The sequence below is a fragment of the Aethalodelphis obliquidens genome, unplaced genomic scaffold, assembly GCF_003676395.1.
Source record: "Aethalodelphis obliquidens isolate GAN/ISIS:26980383/991018 unplaced genomic scaffold, ASM367639v1 scaffold42, whole genome shotgun sequence".
In the NCBI taxonomy this organism is placed as follows: Eukaryota; Metazoa; Chordata; class Mammalia; order Artiodactyla; family Delphinidae; genus Aethalodelphis; species Aethalodelphis obliquidens.
In genome coordinates, this window is record NW_020837986.1 from 11,333,793 (window position 1) to 11,356,739 (window position 22,947).

The following is a 22,947-nucleotide window of genomic DNA, read 5'->3' on the forward strand; positions in this document are numbered from 1 at the left end:
GCACCACTGGGTGGGAAGGAGCTGTTTGGAAGGCAGGAAATTTAGGATATTTAGAAAATTAAACAGTACTTTAGAAAAATCTTAGGATCTTAGAACTTGAAGGAACTTAGAGCATCTATAGAGCCAAATCCAGCATCTGTATATGGAGAAATGCGGGCCCAGAGAGTTTAAGTGATGTCCAAAGTCACCCTGCAGATCTAGGTGTCCTGCTTGCCTCTAGGCAAGAGCTCTTTCCTGCATACCAAGGCCCTCTGCCCACCTCCACGTGGCAGGTTATGGTGGGAGGGCCTTGCTAGGCTAGATGTGCTGGAATCCCTTTTCAAGTCGTGTTGGAGACAAGTAATGAGGAGCTTGGAGGGCTTGAGGGCCTGCTTATGTCAGGAGAACTACAAGAGGCAGCAGGCAGGGGTCGGCTCTGCTTTGGGGAGCTGAGGTTTCAGGAAACCTCAGGAATCCAGATTCTTATCCCTGAGACCCACTCAGGACTACCCCAGAGGACAAGGCTAGGAAATCTGCTTGAAGTGATGGAGGCAGCCAGGGGTGCTTATGTGATCAGGCCTTGTCAATCAGCTTCAGTAAGTTCCTCATGGATACACTCTCCAAACTGGCTCAAGGATAGGCACATAGCTCACATAGTTGGTCCAGATTCAACCCCAGGATTTCAGGATTTTTACTAGAAATCTGGTGTGGTGCAATACAGAGAACTGTCCAACAGTGATCCCAGGAGCTTACCCTGGGCTGCCTGCACCCAGTGCGGGCTGCGCTTGGAGCCAGATTCCCTCAGGTCTGCTGGCTTCCTCTCCCTGGCTGGAGGAGTTACAACCTCCGAGGGGTCCCAAAAGACCCCAGGTGCTGGGCAGTGGGCTTTTCCTGACAACTCCATAAATAGTTGGTACCTACATTCACACTGCTAAGTACCCTGATAGTCTGCCCCCACTCACAGTTCTCATACTTGCCTTATTACAAGGGAGAGAAACAGAAGTAGCTGGGAACGTACACCCACAGTATGTCCAACAGAATGCCCTGCCTCAGCATGTCTCTTTGTGGGGAACTTGCTGGCTCTTCTAACTGCTGGCTTGTACAGATCCCCACTAACCCAGTGTCTCGTAAACCTGAGTGTGTCGGGACCACCTGGAGGGCTTGTTAAAACACAGATTGCTGGGCTCACCCCCAGAGCTTCTGATTCAGTAGGCCTGAGATGGGGCCCTATAATTTGCATTTCTAACAAGTTCCCTTGCGACCCCTCCCACCCAGTGCCTGTTGCACAGCAGGTGGCAACTGTAAAAGAGACCCACCTGTCCTGAAAATGGAGAAAAGGTGCCCTCTTCAGTAGGGCTCCCAGGCTTGGCAGGAATGTGAACCTAGAGCTGCTTCTTTGCCCCCATGAGGGGGAAGCCTGCCTGAGGGTGACACCAACATAGAATTGCGAGACAGAGTGACACATTCCAGAGGACCTGAATCTAGCCATGCTTTAGGCTAACTAGATCTACCCACTGGACTGTTTAGTGCTGTGACAACAACAAAGTTCCCTTTTTTTCCTTTAGCCCATTTGAACAGGGTTGCCGTCTCTGGCAATTTCAAGTGTTCTGCTGAGGTGGAGAAGACAGAAATGACACCAGGAGAGAAAATGGGAGAAAACCTTGGGGCTGAGGCTCCTGCAAGGTGTCGGCTCTAGGCAGACAGAATCTCCTTTGCCTGGCTTCCAGTGGCCTGGTGGTTAAGGGCATAGGCTTTGGAATGAGGTGGGCTGGGTGTGAATCCCAGCGCTGAGGTGTGAGGTCCAGGCACAATACCTAGCCTCTCTAAGCCCCAAGTTCCCTTATTTACAATAATTCTTACCTCAAGAAGCAAATTTGGGAGCTTGGGTATCATCCTGGCATGAAGTAGCTGCTCAATCAATAGACATTATTAGCATGATCTTATGATAGTTACAAATCACACAGGCCTCAGGCTGTTAGCAGCAGCTCTGGGTCCCTGGCAAAAGGCAGGCAACAACCTCAGAGGCATCCTGGGGAGAGGCGGAGCATCTCAGGACCCTCCAGAGGCTCTGCACTCGTCTCAGAGCCAGTGCAGGGGGCTCCCTGATTCTGGTTTGGGTGAAATTACTGAGGATTACTTGAGGTGCTCCGGTACAGTTAGACCTTCCTGGGTAGTGGGGGCAGGGAGGTTCTGTTAGACAAAGATCAATTAATTTCAAAATCATTTAAGACTGGGAAACCAAGGCTGCTTTGGGATTTTAAAGGGGTAGCCCTTGGCTGATCACTGAATTCAATGTCCCCTTCCCCTTATCAAATAACCCTCTTTATTTCCCAGCTCCTCAGGGGCTGCACTGTCCTCCCTTCCCCCCCAGACCCCTTCTCTCCGTTTCTTTCGCAACCTCTGACATGTATACATTATGCAGAATTCCAGATGTTGGTAGACATTGGGATAAATAATGAGAGAAAAAAAAAAAAACGCAAAAAACTAAACTTTTCCCCAAAGTCATAAGGCTCTAGTTTTTGATTTGGGGAGGAATCAGCTCATTTAATGGCTTGTAAATGTGATCTTATAAAATTAGGTAATTTAGGAAGGTTTTTATCATTATCATCATTATATTAATTTTTCTTTAGTAGTCATGATTTTATTATTGCTCTGGTAGTCTATGCAGCCACTGGGTCCAGGAATTCCAAAGAGGAGCTCTGAAAGATGTGAAAATCTTCAAGAGTCAAAGGAATGAAGCTATTTGCTGGGCTCCGCAGATAACAAGAAGGCATGATCATCATCGTCATCATCACCATTAGGCGGCGCCACCTCCCAGATTCTACAGCTCCCGTAGCCAGCTGGGAGAGCTGACAATAGCTACTGTCTCTCTGCAAGCCATCAGTATAAAACTCTTTTCTGGAGCGAACATAAACATTTGATGATTTTACTGAGAAAACAGAAGACATTCCTGCCCTACCCCCAGTCCCACAACACACACCCCCTTTGCCTCACAATAAATATACTTCATGCATGGAAGAAGAAAGGGAGGAACACGTTTATTCTAGACTAATCTGAAGTTCACTACAGATGGTTTGGCTAATTCAGTTAAAATTAAATTCTTTTCTTTACCTATCCTGTCCCCTTCACACATGGGAATTGTTTTTTGGAGTTAAATTCCTTTATAAAGTTCCTATTGTATGACTGGGAGTAATTTCTTGACAGTGGGTGAAGATGCTACAGCTGTAATTGTTCAAACAGGTGGAGGCACTTAGAGTAGGGATCCAAAGATTGCCAATTAGGTTGGCCTGTGGTCCACAAGCCAGGAAGGGATTTGAGGTCCTGAGGATCTGCTACCCCTCAGGGTAGTGGTGTTTTTTTGTTTGTTTGTTTGCGGTACGCAGGCCTCTCACTGTTGCAGCCTCTCCCGTTGCGGAGCACAGGCTCCGGACGCACAGGCTCAGCGGCCATGGCTCACCGGCCCAGCTGCTCCGCGGCATGTGGGATCCTCCCTGACTGGGGCACGAACCCGTGTCCCCTGAGTCAGCAGGCAGACTCTCAACCACTGCGCCACCAAGGAAGCCCAGGGTAGTGGTTTTTGAAGTATATTGCTTCTGTAGAACCATAACTTCAACTTCTGCTTTGAAAAACTTTGAAGCCATTTAAAAGTAATAAAAACATTCATGTTTACATGTGCTAGGCACCAAATTTTAACATGTTGGAGACCACCTGGACTAGATTTTGAAATAAACCTCTTGCTGTTTCTGTTTAACAGGAGACTGTTCTGAGGTCACAGGGTGAGTTGTTAAAACCTTTTTGCAACAACTTCTCTGTGTAAATTAGACCTTTTTCGGTACTGTGCAACCAGAACAAAAGATGGAAACAAACTGGTTGCTGAGGCTGATATGGGAGGGCAACCGTTAATCTCTAATCGCTGATTTCAAATTTTTGTGTGCATCATTACAACCTTATAGTAACTTAAAACTGTTTTAATGTGTATTATATAATGGGGCTCCCCCTTAAGAATTCAAATGAGGAAAGGGTACCTGTCCTAAAAAAAAAAAATGAAAACCATTGCTTCAGATTATGTTGCAGAATTTCTGGTGCCAAAAGTGTCCTCAGAATAAATCCAGAGACCAGCTCTCTCATAGTGGCCAGTCGTGGATTTTGCCCTCCAGTAACTGTATCTTTGTTTTTTTTAAATTGGAGAATTACCCCTCCCACATTATGAACAGACTTTGTGGGACTATCAAGATGGGCCACCCTTTCCTGGGTACCACTTCAGGTCAATCAGATTCCCTCTCTTGGGAATTTGAATTATGAATTGTCCCATGCAAGATCTGAAGTGGTTGGAGGTGACTTATCCCATAGCTTTGCCCTGAAAACGCTGTCCATTGGTTTCTTTGGCCTGGCTCCTTTCACATCCCTCAGGGACCTATTCTTTCTGAGGCCTGTTGTATGGCTTTTCCTTCGATTCTTTGAGGTCTCCAGACCTCTCCAGTAGACTACCGCCACCCTTTATTTGTTTCTTAGGCTAGCCAGAATCGTTTCTGTTGTTTGCAACCAAAACATTCTGACTGATTTTCTCCGAATTTTGCAAATGGGGAAATGGTAGTAGCATCAAGAGGTCAGTGACTTCTTCATGGCCACACTGTGAGAACTTTGGCACAAGTGTAAGGCCATGCTCTACAGGAAGAAATGATCCTAAATCAATATCCACAAAAGTAGAACAAATATATCTAGGACAGAATTCACCTTTGCACTTCGTGTGTGTGTGGGGCAGGGGGGAGAGAAATATGAATAATGGTGTGGGAAATAGGGTGTGTGTGTCCCAGATCTTCACAACTCTGAGTCACAGATGTATTTCAATTCTGGTCACTCAGGCAGGATTTTGCAGAGACCCAGAACCATTCTCTCAGGACCCTAAGGCTTGAGGAGGAATTCTGAAAAGGTGGATGAATCTTAGGCTCTCAAGCTGAAAGGGAACTTGGGCAGATAAATACCTAACCAGGGATCTGAGTCAACAGAAGTAAGAACTGAGAGTCTGAGGGAACAGACCAAACATGCTAACAATGGTTCTTACCTTTAACAAGGGCTGGTGGTCATGGTCCACTGGACCATGAGCTCTGTAAAGAGAGGATTGGACTTGTTCACCACAGTATTCACAGCACCTGGCACAATGCCTGGCACCTAGTACGTGCTCAATACACATTTGCTGAATGAGTGAATGGGTTGGGCTTCCATGCGGTTGTTTGGACTCAGCAGCCTAGTAGTTTTGTCACTAACGGACTGGGTCTTTGGCTTTGCATCTCTGGCCTCACTCATAGGGGGCCAAATGGTGCCTGGTAGGTGAGCAATGTCTGGAAAACACAGGAGCAGCGGCTGCAGTATATTCCCAATATTCTAATTACTGATGACATTTACTCAGCAGCAACTGTGGTACAAGGAACAAAAGGTTATTGCCCTGTGGACATGCAGCCAAATTGACAGAAAACAAAAACAAGCAACTGGTAGCTTTTCTGTGTCTGTGTGTGTATGTTGATTGTTGTGTTAAGGTATAAGAAGCAACACTATTTCAGATTTATAACAAGAACAGCAAGAGTGATTATATCCCATTTTACAGACAAGTAAATAGAAGCCCAGAGAAACACAGACTTTCCCAATGTGCAGAATCGTGTCCCCAGCCTAGCCTGGAGCACCCATCTTTTTGTGTGTGTGCTCCATCTAGGTGGCTTGAGCTCTGTCCAGTCCAGGGTCTGATGTTTGCCTCCTCCATTCCATACTGCTTATGTCACTGCAGGCACAACAAGGGTCTCCAGTTGAGAAAGGTCCTTGGAAAGGAGGGAGTTTTAAAACATTTGAAAGAGGGAAGATTGTAAGTTGACAAGTGCGTCAGGGGAGGTGGCCCCATCTGTGCTGACCCCGGAGCCCCACTGTCCTCACCTCCAAGGACCGAGATACATGGTGGTTACCAGGGCTGAGGCAACTGCTCCGCATTATTCTGTCACATAGCCTCTTTCTAGACTCTTTCTCATGTACAGGCAGGCCTTGTTATTATTATTTAAAAAAATTATCTTCTTACATCACCATCGTTTGCAGTTTCTTCTTTCTTATAGTGATTCCTTGGGGAAGAGCTCCAGCTCTGGGAGACGCTGACAGGTGAAACCTCAGCTTTTCTACTGGCAGGGATACCCTCAGCCAAGCAGGGCAAGTAGGTGATGTCATTTAGAACCCTTTCCTCTCAAGGTGCTGGGAGTTTTCATGTGACTGTGCCCACACAGACCCTGTTCCTACCTTTACCACCTCTCTCCCCAAAACAGCACCTCCCAGGGTCCTTCCAGAGATAAAATGCTGCATTTCAGTTTCCCACAGACTCAGAATCTCTTAGAATCTCAGGCAACAGTTTGGGACACTAGGAGACAGGCCCCTGATAATCCAGGACAAAAGTTGCTGCCTACTCACCACACCCAGGCCCACTGCCTCCTTCCTGGCTGACAGAGCTGGGACAGGGAGTGAGGAAGGATTCCTGAACACCTGTTTCCTACTTGGGAGAGCCCAAACTCTAGGTTTTCAGAATTAAAAATGGCTAGGGACCAATGATCAGTGTTCATTTAGCCTGGGAGTGGGAAAACTCAATCAGATTCTCTTTCTAGGGCATTTGAATTATGAATGGTCCCATGCAAGAACTGAAGCTGTTGGAGGTGACTTATCCCATAGTCTTGCCCTGAAAACATTGCCCATTGTTTACTTTGACCTGGCTCCTTTCACATCCCTCAGAATCCTATCCTTTCCGAGGCTTGTTGTATGGCTTTTCCTTTGATTCTTTGAGGTCCTCAGACCCCTCCAGTAGACTACCGCCCTTCTTTATTTGTCTCTTAGGCTAGCCATTTTGGGGGAGCCTCCTAAGTAAGGCTCTAGGGTCCTCAGGCCAGAGCAATGCCCAGTCACAATCAGCCACCCCAATTTGTATCCGCAGACCCCTTAGGACAGACAGCCCAGTGAGACTGTGTATGGAGTTGTAGCCTTTCTTGTTTTGGGGGCGCTGAGGGGAGCTTCTTAGAAGGGGGAAAGGGTGAAACACTGAAAGGTAGTTCCTTAATGGTTCCTTTCTGCCTCCCTGGTTTTGGAGGCAGCTTCGGGTGTTCCCAGGCTTAAAGGAAGGGGGCAGCATTGTCTCTGGCGGCCACACCCAGAGATGGGCTTACCAGGAGGGCAGCCTCAGGGCCAGGTAACCACGTTTCCCCAGGACCAGGAGAGAGCAAGTGCGCAGCCCGCGGAACTTCTGCGGTGAAGGGGACTCGGCGAAGGGAAAAGGATCTTTCGGGTTCTTTAAAGAAACAGCCACACACCTTTCAATAGCCTATATATATTTGGATTTTAGCCCAGCCCAAGCCAAGTCTCCTTGAAGCCCCGCCTCCTAAAAGCTCCGCCCAACGTCAGTAGCTACGCCCACTCCCTGTTTTAGGTAGTCACACCTACTAGAGATTGCCCGCCCCAGAAGGGCCCGTCCGGGGAGCCCCGCCCGTGGAAGCCCCGCCCCACCCCGCCCACCACCCAGAGGCGCGCTCAGCAGGTGGGGTTGAGCACGCGGCAGGAACAGGCGCTGCGGAAGAAGCGGCACTGGCAGAAGGCGCACGGGTCGCAGCAGGCGGGCGCCGGCGGCTTGCAGCTGTCGCGGGTGGCCACGCAGGGGCCGGGCGGCGGGGGCCGGGGCTGTGCCACCTTCTTCATCGAAGCCTTTTTCTGCGGGGAAACGCCGGGTCTGCCCGAGCAGTCCACGTCCGCCCCACTCGTCCTCACCTCTGCCTGGAGACTCCTTGGACTATGGAGGCCCCCGACCAGACATCCCCACCTTCTGCCCACCGCCCGCTCGACTGATGCCCACAGGGCATCCCAGCGGGTCCCCGCCTGCTCCCCCAACAATGCCCCACTTCATCAAAACTTAACTGGCTCCGGCCTGGCCTCTTCTCTCCCTAGGGCATCCCACTCAGCTCCACCGTTTTTAACTACCGTCTCTGTTGTCTTCCCCTTCCAGTGTAGCCACAATCCCTGTCAGTTCTGCCTTCACAATAGATCTGGAGTCTACCCACTGCTTCACTACCGCTGCTACCCTGGGCTAGGCCCCTGTCTGCGGCTTTTGCCCCCTTACAGTCCGACCTCCAGTGCACAAAAGGGACCTCTCAGAAGACCTATGATGGCATCACACTCGGGCTTAAAGCACACCCTCCTCCCCGTTACTTTGGTCCTTGAGGCCCTCTGTGGTTTGGCCCTCCCACCTCTCCCACCGGTCTTTACCACACTGCCTTCTGTGCACCGAACACAAGAAATGAGTTCCTACTGCGGGAGCTTTGAGTTTGCTACTCCCTTTTCTGGGGACATTCTTTGCTGTGCTGTCCAATACAGGCAGCCACCAGTCAGCCATATGTGGCTGCTGAGTACCTGAAATGTGTCTAGTGCAATTGAGGAACTGAGTTTTCAAAAAACAAGGTTTTATTTTCATTTTACTTATTTTTAGGGTTACTTTCTATTTATGTCAAGTGATACTGGTTTTCTATATTGGTTATATAGGTTTTTAAATAACTATATAACCATGATAGAAAAGTTTTAAAATTAAAGTTTTAATTTTAAACAAATATATTAAATAGGTGAAACTCAGATATGGTAAAAGTTGTGGAAATGGTTCTGAAATGACTGAGGTTTGGGAAACATTGCATTCATCCAAAAGAATGAGTGATGGTGAAATTTCAGGCAGGGTGTGAGCTAGTATATAGGAAGATGCTTTTTAGCAGGTAAGCTATTTTGCTCAGTGAACCTTAGCTTTCTGGGCCTCAGCTCCTGGGGGTCTGGTTCAGGGCTTGAGGCCAGGAAGTTTGGGTAGCTTTCAGTTTCTTGTGGGCATGTAGGCCTGGGATATCTTTTATTTAGTTCCTAGCCAGAGCTTGGGGATCCTCTCCCTTTAAGTCCAGTCCCACCCCAACAATGTGAGCTCCCAGGCCTACCTTGGAAGATCTTCTTTTTTCCGCTTCTTTTCTGCTGATCTTTTTGGATTTCTTGTTCTGTGCTTCAAAGAGAGAAGGAGCAAAGCCAGTCTCTGAGGGCCCTGAGCTGCAATGAAGTGGGAGGAGCAGAGGGGGCTCCAGGAAGCCCCAGGGTAGGGGAGAAGATGAAGGGTTGGCTGGATAGATCACATCTTGGGACTTAGGCCAGCAGGTTCTTGTTAGCCTGGCTGCAGACCTGGAGCCAGAGACTGGGAGCAGAGTCCTCTGAGGGAAAGCAAAGGTGGCCCTGGAAAATGGACTCAGTGTCTTGTACATGGATGGACTTGTTTTTCCTGTATCCCTATTTTCCGTTTCTCAGAGCTTTGGAGCCAGTCATACCTGATTTGAATCCTGACTCTGCGATATAACAGCTTTGTGGTCTTGAGCAACCTACTTAATCTCCTTAAGACTTGGTTTTCTCATCTGCAAGTAGGATACTGTAATACCTACCTTGAAGAGTTGTCTTGAGGATAAATGAGGTATGTTTATAAAGCAGAAAGTCTGACACACTGAAGGTGATCAATCAATGTTAATGTGCCCCAGTCCCTTCCCTGATATATCTAGAATATCCTCTTTTTGAAGTGAGAGACAAGTCAGCAAGGAATATTAGTTTTGAGCTTAGGTTCTGGAGTTAAACACCTGGGTTTGAATTCTGGCTCTGCCAATTAAGAACTGTGTGTTAGTTACTTAACTTTTCTAAGACTTAATTTACTTAGCTGTGAAATAAAATAGGAATAAAAATAATACTCACTTCACAGTGCCTAGCACAAAATAAGTATATATGTTATTATTATTATTGTCAGATGAAGTTGAGCCAGAAGATCTCCATGCCAGGCTCTAATGCCCCTGATATTTTCTCCCAAGCAGTCATTTTCAATTCTCAACCCTGGCATGAAAGGACTAGTTCATCCCAGACTTGGTTATATTCTGCAGCATTTTCTAAAATTTTTACCATTGATAGGAGTTCCGTGACTCATTAAGTTTCAGAAATGGTAAGTTAAACCAAATTCACCAATTGTCATGACTTTAAGGTTTCTCAGAGCCTCTAACATGCTAAGCTGCGTATTCGATTGGTGGCAGGCAGGGCTTTCCTAAACCAAATGAGTTAAGGGGCACTTTATTCCTCCAGGATTGTTTTGAGGAATGAGCATGAAGGAGCTCTGACCTATGGCAGTAGATCCTGGTATCAGCTTGGGGAGTGTGTTTGACATCCTGCAGTTCTCTTGGGCCAGAGCCTGGAGGCTGGGCCCCAGGCTAGGCTACCTACCCACAATAGAGACAGAAGGGAAATCCAACAGGTTCATGGAAGAGTTGCTCCTTAGGCTCCTTTCATCTCTGGGCTTTTCCTCAGGTGCCAGGTGGCTGTAGGCAGTGAGGAAGCACAGGCAGACCAGCAGGGTAGCCAGGAGGAGGCGTGTGACATCCATTCCGGGAGGCCTGAGTGGGACAGAGAAGTCAGTCAGGTGGGCCAGGGGTCCTGGCAAATGGATGTGCCCTCCTGCTTTCTTTGGGCTGGTGCTCTGACCCCATTCCACACCCCAGTGTCCCAGGGGAGCTGGAGGACCAGCAAGGCTTAGGACAGGGAAGGGGAACTGATGAAGGAAGAAGAGAGAAAAGGAGAGATGGGAGAGGAAGAAAGAAAGACAAGAAAGGGAGGGAGGGACTTCTCTGGGGGTGCAGTGGTTAAGAACCTGCCTGCCAATGCAGGGGACATGGGTTCGATCCCTGGTCCGGGAACATCCCACATGCTATGGAGCAACTAAGCCCGTGAGCCACAACTACTGAGCCCGTGAGCCACAACTACTGAAGCCCGCACGCCTAGAGCCTGTGCTCCGCAACAAGAGAAGCCACCACAACGAGAAGGCCGTGCACAGCAATGAAGAGTAGCTCCCACTTGCCCCAACTAGAGAAAGCCCGCGCGCAGCAATGAAGACCAAACACAGCCATAAATAAATAAATAAATAAATAAATAAATAAATAAATAAATAAATAAATAAATAATTTTTTTAAAAAGGGAGGGAGATCGATGTAAGGAGAAAAGGAATGCATTGCAATTGGTCTCTGCCTTCCAGAGGGTGGGGCGCTGGGGTTTTTTAAGTCAGTAGCCCCAGGAGACCCTAGGCTTGGGCAGAGTTGTTGAAAGGTCCCCAGTAATGCCTCACAGTGGCAGAGGTCTTACTGAAGTGCAGAGAACAAGGCTCATGAGTTAAGACTAAACGAGACGGTGTAGGGATAAATGGCTTTTTTGGACAAGTGTGTAAGTCATTGCATATGCTATATTCCGACATCCAGAGGAAATAAATGCAGATATGGTTTGCGTCAGGAGGATAGGATGGACCTGTTCAAATAGGCTAACTATATTTATCTATTTATTGCTAGCTGGATTTTGATGAACCAGACAGATCCCAGAGCGGATTTCTTCCCATGAATGTCTAGGTTTGGCTTAGTGAGGGCTCACAGCTTCAACAGCATCTTCATCTTCTCTGAGTGTGGAATCCCTACTCCTCACCCACCCTGTGCGTGTTCTTTCTGTTCTGGGAAAAAGCTGAGACTGCTTTGCCAAGGTTCTCTGGCCCTGCCATAAGGCATAGTGGGTGAGAAGAGAATAAAACAATCTGCTCGTGCTGGTCCTGCCCATTCCTGGGCTCAGCCTGGCAATTTCTAGCCTATTCCTCCCAGCCCTCAGATTGCTTAGAGTAAAATTTTCTCCATTTCTGTTACATTCCAGGAGAAGGAAGACCCAAATAGCCAGCCCCCAACCTCATTCTAAACTTCTTAAAGGTAGAGGGGACAGTCCCTTCCTTTTGAAGTTCGTCCTCTACCTCTCTCAGCCCTCACTCCATTTCTTCTGATTCCTTCAGCTCCTTTCATCAATGGGCATTTATTTGCCTATCATGAACTGGCCACCAATTTTCTTTCTCAAAGCCTGGTAGTGAGTCAACAGAATGAGCACTGGGCTCGGAGTCAGGACCTCTGAGTTCTTGTCTTGGCTTAAGCATTAGTAAAGGCGTGACTTTGGACAAATCCATTCTTTTTTTTCTTTTTAATGGACTCTAATTTTCTTTTTGGTAAAATGAGGGGAGTGGGCTAGGTGAATGGTTTGCATTCATTTAGCAGGGGAGCTCTTTCTTCAAATAAACAATGACTTGAAGAATCCCAATGTATAAAACAGAAAGAGGCAATACAGAGGTTTTTCAAGCAGTTCACATCTTTTTTGTGTGGTGGGACAATACTTCTCCTCAGGCCCTAGAGCCCAAAACATTTTTTGAGGCCCTACGTTTCCCAGCTCCATGCAGTTCCATCTCAGAGGTTTCTAGTCCCTATCAGCAATAGTTAACCCAAACAAACATTTATCAGGAAAGTCTGGGGACTGAGGCATAGTAATTTGCTCCATCCTCTGCTTCTCAGAACTTTGTACTGTTCTCTGTCAAATACTTTATCACATTGTTTGTGTTTGTCTCTCCCACTTAATAAAAAAAAGGTCATGTTTTACTCGTTTTTGTGACCATGAACCTGGCACAGTGACCAGCCCCAAGCAGTAACTTGGACCCTTCTTCCTAGCAGGACTCCCTCTCTCTCTCTCTAATGATGATGCTGGGCTCTCAGCTTGGAGAGCAATTTCTCCTTCTCTCTTGTTGCCCACACCCAGTCAATCAGTCATTAAGTTCTAGTGATTTTCACTCCCCCCAATTCTCACAACCCTCCCTCCCTTTCCATTCCTTCTGTCCGTGCAGCCTAGTTCCTCCCACTTGGTCTTCCATAAGAGCCTCCTCACTGGCCTCCTCAACTCTAGAACATATAACCAGACTAAGCTTCCTTTTAAATAAAGCCCCATTTCCTTTCATTCATTCATTCATTCATACCTACATTCATTCATCTAGTTAAAAAATATTTGTTAAGTACCAACTATGAACCAGTGCTATGCTAGATTCTTGGGTAAAAATAGTGATCAAGGGGCTTCCCTGGTGGCGCAGTGGTTGAGAGTCTGCCTGCCGATGCAGGGGACACGAGTTCGTGCCCCTGTCCGGGAGGATCCCACATGCCGCGGAGCGGCTGGGCCCGTGAGCCATGGCCGCTGAGGCTGCGCGTCCGGAGCCTGTGGTCTGCAACGGGAGAGGCCACAACAGTGAGAGGCCCGCGTACCGCAAAAAAAAAAAAAAAAAAGATACACAATGATGCCTGTCCTTACAGAGCTTACATTCTATCAGGGATGACTGACAAGTTAAATAAGTTATTCTAATAAAGCTTGTGCTATGGGAGACCTCAACTAGTGCATGGACTAGGGAAGGTCTCTTGAAGCATGTTGTATTGAAGCTGAAAACAGAGGGCTGATTTGGACTTATCCATGTTGAAGAGGAGAGTGGAGGTGGTGATGGCAGTGTTGCAGACACTGAGAACCATATACATGAAGATCAAAAGGCAAGAGAGGATGGTGCATTTGAGGAACTAGAAAAGATCAGTAAGGTTGGCAAATAAACATAACAGGAGATGGAAGCAGGGGCCAGATCATGATGGGACTTGTAAACCATGGTAAGGAGTTTGAACAATATCTTTTTTTTTTTTTTTTTTTTTAGCGGTACGTGGGCCTCTCACTGTTGTGGCCTCTCCCGCTGCGGAGCACAGACTCCAGACGCGCAGGCTCAGCGGCCATGGCTCACGGGCCCAGCCGCTCCGCGGCATGTGGGATCTTCCTGGACCGGGGCACGAACCCGTGTGCCCTGCATCGGCAGGTGGACTCTCAACGACTGCGCCACCAGGGAAGCCCTGAACAATATCTTAAGGTCGATGGAAAATGAATGAAAAGTTTTGAATAGGGGGAGGGACTTGTTCAGATTTGCATTGTAGAAAGATCCCTCTGACTGGGGTGAGGAGATGGAGGGGACAAGACTGAAAGGAAGGAAAACCAATTAAGAGGCTGCTGCTGGTTCCAAGCATTCTATTCCTCTGCAGGGGTTACCCTGACTACCAAATGAAATACATAATCCATAGCCTCAAAAAGGCACCAGAGCCCTCTCAACCTGCCTTCCACATTCCTTTCCAGCTTTATCTTTTCCTATAGGAAGTATATATCCTAGCCAAGCTTGGCTACTACCTGCTCCCCATACAAAGCTCGTCCTTTACCACTTCTTAAGCCTGAAAACTTCTGACCTAAGCACAGTACTTAGCTTGTTATACAAGCATTTATTTACTAACCACTGAGGCGGAATCTGTAGCTGTTAATGACTGCAGTATTCGTTTGCCCTTCCCATATTTCATGTAGCATTTGTACAGTCTTCAAGCTAAAAATGTTTTTCACGTTTGTAAAGTGTTCTATTAAAAAAACCCAACAGAGACCCTATGTGGTCCACAAAGCATAAAATATTTACTCTCTGGCCTTTCACAGAAAAAGTCTGCTGACCCTGTCTAGATTGTGAGAATTGCGAGGGGCTGTTAGGCAAGCCAGCACGTCACGTCTGCTCTCTCAATATCTACTAACTGATTGAAGTAATTAACTGCTTCTTTGGGTAAAGGTATTGATGATCCTTATTAAAAGACCAATGTGACTTGGGAAAGTTAACTTGTGCCATTACCAACCAATAATACTTGTCATTAATTTATCAGATTTCAGATTCGTTTTAGGACAGGGCTGGGTCCTAATGAGACAAGAGTTAGGATTGGTAAGTTTTGATTATTAGAGGCAGAGGGAAAATATCCATTCTGAGTAGTTATCATAATGTTTTGAAACTTTCTATTACACCATGCTGCCTAGAATTCATAAAGATGCAGTGCAATAACCCCTGGAATACAAATAAGAAATATAATCATTGGAAATCGCAAGATAATATTTTGATTAGTTGCATAAAATTAAATGTGTATTTTTGTATAAGATCAATCTTGTATAAGATTTTATTTTGTATCCCCAATCTCTTCCAAAAGCAATTTTTAAAAAAAAATTTTTTCTTGTTTTTAATTAATTGATTTATTTTTTGGCTGCGTCGGGTTTTGGTTGTGGCACGCGGGATTTTCGTTGAGGGATGCGGGCTTCTCTCTAGTTGTGGAGTGCAGGTTTTCTCTCTCGTTGTGGTGCGGGGGTTCCAGAGTGCGTGGACTTCGTAGTTTGGGACACTCAGGCTCTCTCCTTGAGGCTCATGGGCTTAGTCGCCCTGTGGCATGTGGGATCTTATTTCCCTGACCAGGGATCGAACTCGTGTCCCCTGCATTGGAAGGCGGATTCTTTACCACTGGACCACCAGGGAAGTCCCAAGAGACCATTTTTTTTTTCAAGCAGCAGAGCTCTGGTATCAGTGGGTATTAATTAGAAGGACAAATCAGAAATAAATTCAACTTGAAATGAGAAAAAAAAAAAAAAGCAAGGAAAGAATGGAGATATGGTGGAATGGGTTGGGGAGAAGCTCTGATTAAGGAAAAGCTCCGATTAAGGCAAGTCACAAAAGTCATGTCATCGATTGAGAGGCATTATATGCAGTTATTCTATTTTTTTTGGGTTTTCCTTATCACGACTGACACAAAACTAACCAAAAAACATGCTGGGAATTCCTGCAAAGAAGTGAAAGAGTAATTGGGAAATGTGAGTTAGAAAAGGAGTGGCTGGAGTTTGGGGGGAATGAACTGAGACCCAAAGATCACATTCATCACTTCCTCTGAACACCTGATAATGCAGGAATTATCACCATCACAGCAACCAGCAGGCTTAATATAAATAGTAGCCACTGCACAATGGGCAGTGAGGAGATGTCACTAGGTAACATCTCTAGACTAATTAAGGATATAGTGAATTACAGGGCTTAATTATTATTTTTTAATTTTTAAATTAAATTAATTTTTTATACAGCATGTTCTTATTAGTTATCCATTTTATACATATTAGTGTATAAATACACCCCCACCACCACTTTCCCCCCTTGGTGTCCATACATTTGTTCTCTACATCTGTGTCTCTATTTCTGCCCTGCAAACCGGTTCATCTGTACCATTTTTCTGGGTTCCACATATATGCGTTAATATATGATATTTTTCTCTTTCTGACTTACTTCACTCTGTATGACAGTCTCTAGATCCATCCACGTCTCTACAAATGACCAATTTCGTTCCTTTTTATGGCTGAGTAACATTCCATTGTATATATGTACCACATCTTCTTTATCCATTTGTCTGTCGATGGGCATTTAGTTTGCTTCCATGACCTGGCTATTGTAAATAGTGCTGTAATGAACATTGGGGTGCATGTGTCTTTTTGAATTATGGTTTTCTCTGGGTATGTGCCCAGTAGTGGGATTGCTGGGTCATATGGTAATTCTATTTTTAGTTTTTTAAGGAAACTCCATACTGTTCTCCATAGTGGCTGTATCAATTTACATTCCCACCAACAGTGCAAGAAGGTTCCCTTTTCTGCACACCCTCTCCAGCATTTGTTGTTTGTAGATTTTCTGATGATGCCCATTCTAACTGGTGTGAGGTGATACCTCATTGTAGTTTTGATTTGCATTTCCCTAATAATTAGTGATGTTGAGCAGCTTTTCATGTACTTCTTGGCCACCTGTATGTCTTCTTTGGAGAAATGTCTATTTAGTTCTGCCCATTTTTTGATTGGGTTGTTTTTCTTTAAATATTGAGCTGCATGAGCTGTTTATATATTTTGGTGATTAATCCTTTGTCCGTTGATTCATTTGGAAATATTTTCTCCCATTCTGAGGGTTGTCTTTTCATCTTGTTTGTAGTTTCCTTTGCTTTGCAAAAGCTTTTAAGCTTCATTAGGTCCCATTTGTTTATTTTTGTTTTTATCTCCATTACTCTAGGAGGTGGATCAAAAAAGATCTTGCTGTGATTTATGTCAGAGAGTGTTCTTCCTATGTTTTCCTCTAAGAGTTTTATAGTGTCCAGTCTTACATTTAGGTCTCTAATCCATTTTGAGTTTATTTTTGCGTATGGTGTTAGGGAGTGTTCTAATTTCATTCTTTTACATGTAGCTCTCCAGTTCTCCCGTCACCACTTATTGAAGAGACTATCTTTTCTCCATTGTATATCCTTGCCTCCTTTGTCATAGATCAGTTGACCATAGGTGCGTGGGTATATCTCTGGGCTTTCTATCCTGTTCCACTGATCTGTATTTCTGTTTTTGTGCCAATACCATATTGTCTTGATTACTGTAGCTTTGTAGTATAGTCTGAAGTCAGGGAGTCTGATTTCTCCAGCTCTGTTTTTTTCCCTCAAGACTGCTTTGGCTATTCGGGGTCTTTTGTGTCTCCATACAAATTTTAAGATTTTTTGTTCTAGATCTGTAAAAAATGCCACTGGTAATTTGATAGGGATTGCACTGAATCTGTAGATTGCTTTGGGTAGTATAGTCATTTTCACAATATTGATTGTTCCAATCCAAGAACATGGTATATCTCTCCATCTGTTTGTGTCATCTTTGATTTCTTTCATCAGTGTCTTATAGTTTTCTGAGTACAGGTCTTTTGTCTCCCTAGGTAGGCTTATTCCTAGGTCTTTTATTCTTTTTGTTGCAATGATAAATGGGAGTGTTTCCTTAATTTCTCTTTCAGATTTTTTATCATTAGTGTATAGGAATTCAAGAGATGTCTGTGCATTAATTTTGTACCAAATTCATTGATTAGCTCTAGTAGTTTTCTGGTGGCATTTTTAGGATTCTCTATGTATAGTATCATGTCATCTGCAAACAGTGACAGTTTTACTTCTTCTCTTCCATTTTGTATTCTTTTATTTCTTTTTCTTCTCTGATTGCCGTGGCTAGGACTTCCAAAACTATGTTGAATAATAGTGGTGAGAGTGGACATCCTAGTCTTATTCCTGATCTTACAGGAAATGCTTTCAGTGTTTCACCATTGAGAATGATGCTTGCTGTGGGTTTGTCGTATATGGCCTTTATTATGTTGAGGTAGCTTCCCTCTATGACCACTTTCTGGAGAGTTTTTATCATAAATGGGTGTTGAATTTTGTCAAAAGCTTTTTCTGCATCTATTGAGATGATCATATGGTTTTTCTTCTTCAATTTGTTGATATGATGTATCACATTGATTGATTTGCATATATTGAAGAATCCTTGCATCCCTGGGATAAACCCCACTTGATCATGGTGTATGATCCTTTTAAAGTGTTGTTGGATTCTATTTGCTAGTATTTTGTTGAGGATTTTTGCGTCTATATTCATCAGTGATATTGGTCTGTAATTTTCTTTTTTTGTAGTATCTTTGTCTGGTTTTGGTATCAGGGTGATGGTGGCCTCATAGAATGAGTTTGGGAGTGTTCCTTTGTCTGCAATTTTTTGGAAGAGTTTGAGATGGATGGGTGTTAGCTCTTCTCTAAATGTTTGATAGAATTCACCTGTGAAGCCATCTGGTCCTGGACTTTTGTTTGTTGGAAGATTTTTAATCACAGTTTCAATTTCATTACTTGTGATTGTTCTGTTCATATTTTCTATTTCTTCCTGGTTCAGTCTTGGAAGGTTATACCTTTCTAAGAATTTGTCTATTTCTTCCAGGTTGTCCATTTTATTGGCATAGAGTTGCTTGTAGTAGTCTCTTAGGATGCTTTGTATTTCCGTGGTGTCTGTTGTAACTTTTTCACTTCTAATTTAATTGATTTGAGTCTTCTCCGTCTTTTTCTTGATGAGTCTGGCTAATGGTTTATCAATTTCGTTTATCTTCTCAAAGAACCAGCTTTCAGTTTTATTGATCTTTGCTATTGTTTTTTTGCTTTTATTTCATTTATTTCTGCTCTGATCTTTATGGTTTCTTTCCTTCTACTAACTTTGGGTTTTGTTTGTTCTTCTTTCTCTAGCTCCTTTAGGTGTAAGGTTAGATTGTTGATTTGAGATTTTTCTTGTTTCTTGAGGTAGGCTTGTATTGCTATAAACTTCCCTCTTGTAACTGCTTTTGCTGCATCCCATGGGTTTTGGATCGTCGTGTTTTCATTGTAATTTGTCTCTAGGTATTTTTTGATTTCCTCTTTGATTTCTTCAGTGATCTCTTGGTCATTTAGTAACGTATTGTTTAGCTTCCATGTGTTTGTGTTTTTTACATTTTTTCCCCTGTAATTGATTTCTAGTCTCATAGCGTTGTGGTCAGAAAAATGCTTGGTATGATTTCAATTTTCTTAAATTTACTGAGGCTTGATTTGTGACCCAAGATATGATCTATCTTGGAGAATGTTCCCTGTGCACTTGAGAAGAAAGTGTAATCTGCTGGTTTTGGATGGAATGTCCCATAAATATCAATTAAATCTATCTGGTCTATTGTGTCATTTAAAGCTTGTGTTTCCTTAATAATTTTCTGTTTGGATGATCTGTCCATCGGTGTAAGTGAGGTGTTAAAATCCCCCACTATTATTGCATTACTGTCGATTTCCTCTTTTATAGTTGTTAGCAGTTGCCTTATGTATTGAGGTGCTCCTATGTTGGGTGCATATATATTTATAATTGTTATATCTTCTTCTTGGATTGATCCCTTGATCATTATGTAGTGTCCTTCCTTGTCTCTTGTAACATTCTTTATTTTAAAGTGTATTTTATATGAGTATTGCTACTCCAGCTTTCTTTTGATTTCCATTTGCATGGAATATCTTTTTCCATCCCCTCACTTTCAGTCTGTATGTGTCCTTAGGTCTGAAGTGGGTCTCTTGTAGACAGCATATATATGGGTCTTGTTTTTGTATCCATTCAGTGACCCTGTGTCTTTTGGTTGGAGCATTTAATCCATTCCCATTTAAGGTAATTATAGATATGTATATTCCTATTACCATTTTCTTAATTGTTATGGGTTTGTTTTGTAGGTCCTTTTCTTCTCTTGTGTTTCCCTCTTAGAGAAGTTCCTTTAGTATTTGTTGTAGAGCTGGTTTGGTGGTGCTGAATTCTCTTAGCTTTTGCTGTCTGTAAAGCTTTTGATTCCTCCTTCGAATCTGAATGAGATCCTTGCTGGGTAGAGTAATCTTGGTTGTAGGTTCTTCCCTTTCATCACTTTAAATATAACATGCCACTCCCTTCTGGCTTGTAGAGTTTCTGCTGAGAAAGCAGCTGTTAACCTTATGGGAGCTCCTACAGGACTTAATTTTAAAAAATAGTTTCCTTTGCTGTGCAAGTAACTCTTAAGAAATAAACTTAAAATACAATTTCTTAGAACCTAAGTAACTTAGTGGAATTACAAAGCTAGACTGAGTCTGGGAAAGGTAAAGTCTCAGTGGAATTAATCTTATTTGTGTATTGGGAGAAGGTAAGAACCAATATTCCTTACACAAATCCTGGGGAGATATGTATATTCTAAATGTAATATATGTCCATAATACCTAGGTGTATTATGATGCTTGGGGTCAGATTTTGTTTTTAGGATTCAGAATTTTAGAAAAACAATATCTTCTATATTAAACCACATATAAGGGCTCTAGAAGTACCCATTAAAAATGTACTGATGCTTCTGTAGCAAAAAGGTATGGATAAACAAACAAAGGATAAACAAAGACTGTGAATTGATTCGCATCAATTCAGGACAGGTTTTTTGCCAAATGAGTTACCAAAGGAAAAAAAAACTTACAGCAGACTTTTGGGATTTTGCAATTTCAGGTAATGGATTATGGACCTATACAAACCCTCAACATGGGACACACACTCCACCTATTAATACAGGATCATAATGCTGACAACAATGACTACCTGTGCAATTGCTTTTCTCAAGAGTAATTTGTCTTTCCACTCTGTGGTGGTATAGACTGTTCTTTGATCTGTGGTAGCACTGATGACAATTCTTCCTCTTAAACTCATCATCTGCTTTAAGTTACTGCTTAGGACTTAAGATGAGTTTCTCTTCAGTATGCGGATATAAAGAATCCAGAAAGGGGAATCAGGTTACACGGACATACCTGCCAGTTAAGTGGCTGTGTGACCCTTGGCCCATTTGGGCCTGTGCTTTCTCATCTGCAAAATGAGAGGATAGGACTACATGACTCAGTACAGATTACGAGGCGCAGAGTAGAAATTTAATAAAGATTTGTTTAATTAATTAAAGAATTAAAGACCTTTCTATTTTTAAATTCTATGAATCCATAATTTCTGATTCCTGCTTCCTGGACTTTGGGGAGATTAAGCAGTTGCACAAAGGATATTGTAAAGGCCACTTGTTGTGTATCCTTAAGAGTTGAGGGATTTATAAATGCATGAGTGTGACTGAATCTGATTAAACTCTGGAAAAGAGGGCATGGAAAGTCATGGCTAAATGTAAGTGGTTTATATACCTCAGGAGTGCTGTTGATGTGTGTGTGTGCACGCACATGTGCGCGCACATGAGTACTAATGTGTAAGGGCTCTGACTGAGGGAATACGGGAGACAGCAGTGTCCAGAGCATCTCTGAGTATGGTAAGGTGAGGAGACGGTGTATCAGTATGCAGCGTACACCGAGTGTACACTGTATACAACCCGTTAGCTATGGCACTGGGATAGCCTGATATCTTAATCCTTTAGGGTAAAGGCCTTGATCCTAAAAGCAAAGGAAAGGGTTATAATGTTCCAGTGATGGGGGATGGCTAACCACCTACTGGGACAGAGGTATAGTAAGAGATGAGAACAGAAGAAGAGGTGAAGGCAGCAGTCTTCTTGAAGACAGTGAACAATATTAGCTGCTGACCAAACTAGGTGTAATGAGGTGCAGTCCTGACAGCCTGCCCTGGGCTGTGCTGGTGGCACCTGTGAGGGAAACCAGGGTGTCTGGGCAGCCAGCAAGCTGGCACTGCAGGGGAGGAGACGGGGCTCAGTTGATTGTAATAGTGGCTTCCATCAGTCCTGCCAAGCACCAATGGCTAGGGGTCTGGTGAAACTCAACCCTGTGAAGAAGGAAGCTGCTAGAATCAAAGCAGTGTTGGGTATGCATCCAACATGGAGGAGCAACTCATATAGGCTTGTGGTGACAGAGGCAGATTTTCCTCTGACGAGTCTTTTGGAACAAAACATATACTTGGGAGGAAAGGGAAATTATAGCAGGAGAGAATCTTAACCTAAAATTGTCTGCAAAATTTTGTGCATATGTGCATTTTTCTGGGGAGAAGGTCCATAGCTTTCTCTGGATCTATAAGTGTGTCTCTGGCCCCTAAAAAACTCAGAACCACTCAGCTTCTAGGAGCTAAAATGAAAACCCCTTCTTGGTATATTATGTTCCTGCAACTTGACGGCCTCATCCTGAATCACAGGCACATGAGAGCAAAGGATATTGTCAATATTTTTCTCTGCCCTGGAACACTCTCAAAGCCTATAACTCTTCTGGCTCATCAGCCACAGTTTCTGATATGCCAAAACCTGGGAGAAGTAACACACAATTTTTGTTGTGGTTTAGTTTCCAGCCAAACTAGCTGTACCAAATACTGAGAGTCAGGGCCAGAGAAGAAATATCTCTCATTCATAGTTACCTAGATTCCCCACACCAGATGTTCAGCAGCTGCATAAGGATACCACTGTCTTACACATCTTTCATCCACCTGGGCAGCTGGTGATTCGCATCCACTACAAACGCCTGGCCAGACTGAGCTTAGGAGGCTCCAATGGGGCTACCGGCCCATTCCTTAATGTTCACCCAGGCTTATTAGTGCTGATAACTTCTGGGGTAGCAGGAGAGTGGCAATATGTTTTATCTACTTAGTTTTGTCCTAGAACAGCCAATTAAGCAACAAAAATTTTTTGAATGCTGTGGGAAGCCTTGCCTGACTGTCCCCTCCAGGAGAGTTAATTATTCTCTCCTCCCTAGACACACTGTATTGTAATGATTTGTTCATTTGCCTTGTCTCTTCTAGATTGAAGACTCATTAAGGGCAGAGCCTGTGCCTTATTCATCTCCATGCTCATCCCCTCCCTACTACCCCTAGCCCCAGTGCCTAAGCTCAGCACAAAATAAGCCCTCAGTAAATGTTTCTCTCAATTGAATTAATTTACTAAATGCTCAATATAAATGAATA

The 22,947-nt window shown here is 44.1% G+C and overlaps 1 protein-coding gene and 1 long non-coding RNA gene across 7 annotated transcripts in view; one reads left to right on the top strand and one right to left on the bottom strand.

The window, feature by feature from the left end:
* Positions 1-3,159, top strand: part of LOC113605303 (uncharacterized) — a 5,100-nt gene extending 1,941 nt beyond the window's left edge. Inside the window, exon 2 of the long non-coding RNA XR_003427147.1 lies at positions 2,639-3,159. This is a non-coding gene — a long non-coding RNA (uncharacterized LOC113605303). The remainder of the gene's footprint in view (positions 1-2,638) is intronic.
* ASIP (agouti signaling protein) overlaps positions 1-22,947 on the bottom strand; it is a 32,585-nt gene that overhangs the window by 2,638 nt on the left and 7,000 nt on the right. The window contains exons 1-3 of one of the 6 annotated variants that reach the window (XM_027078553.1): positions 8,958-9,670; positions 7,164-7,285; positions 5,559-5,752 (exon numbers count right to left, since the gene is read on the bottom strand). In XM_027078553.1, coding sequence (XP_026934354.1) covers positions 5,683-5,752; positions 7,164-7,285; positions 8,958-9,272 — 507 coding nt within the window. In that variant the 5' untranslated portion in view covers positions 9,273-9,670 and the 3' untranslated portion in view covers positions 5,559-5,682. The other 5 variants (XM_027078555.1, XM_027078557.1, XR_003427145.1 and 2 more) reach the window with 5 other exon arrangements.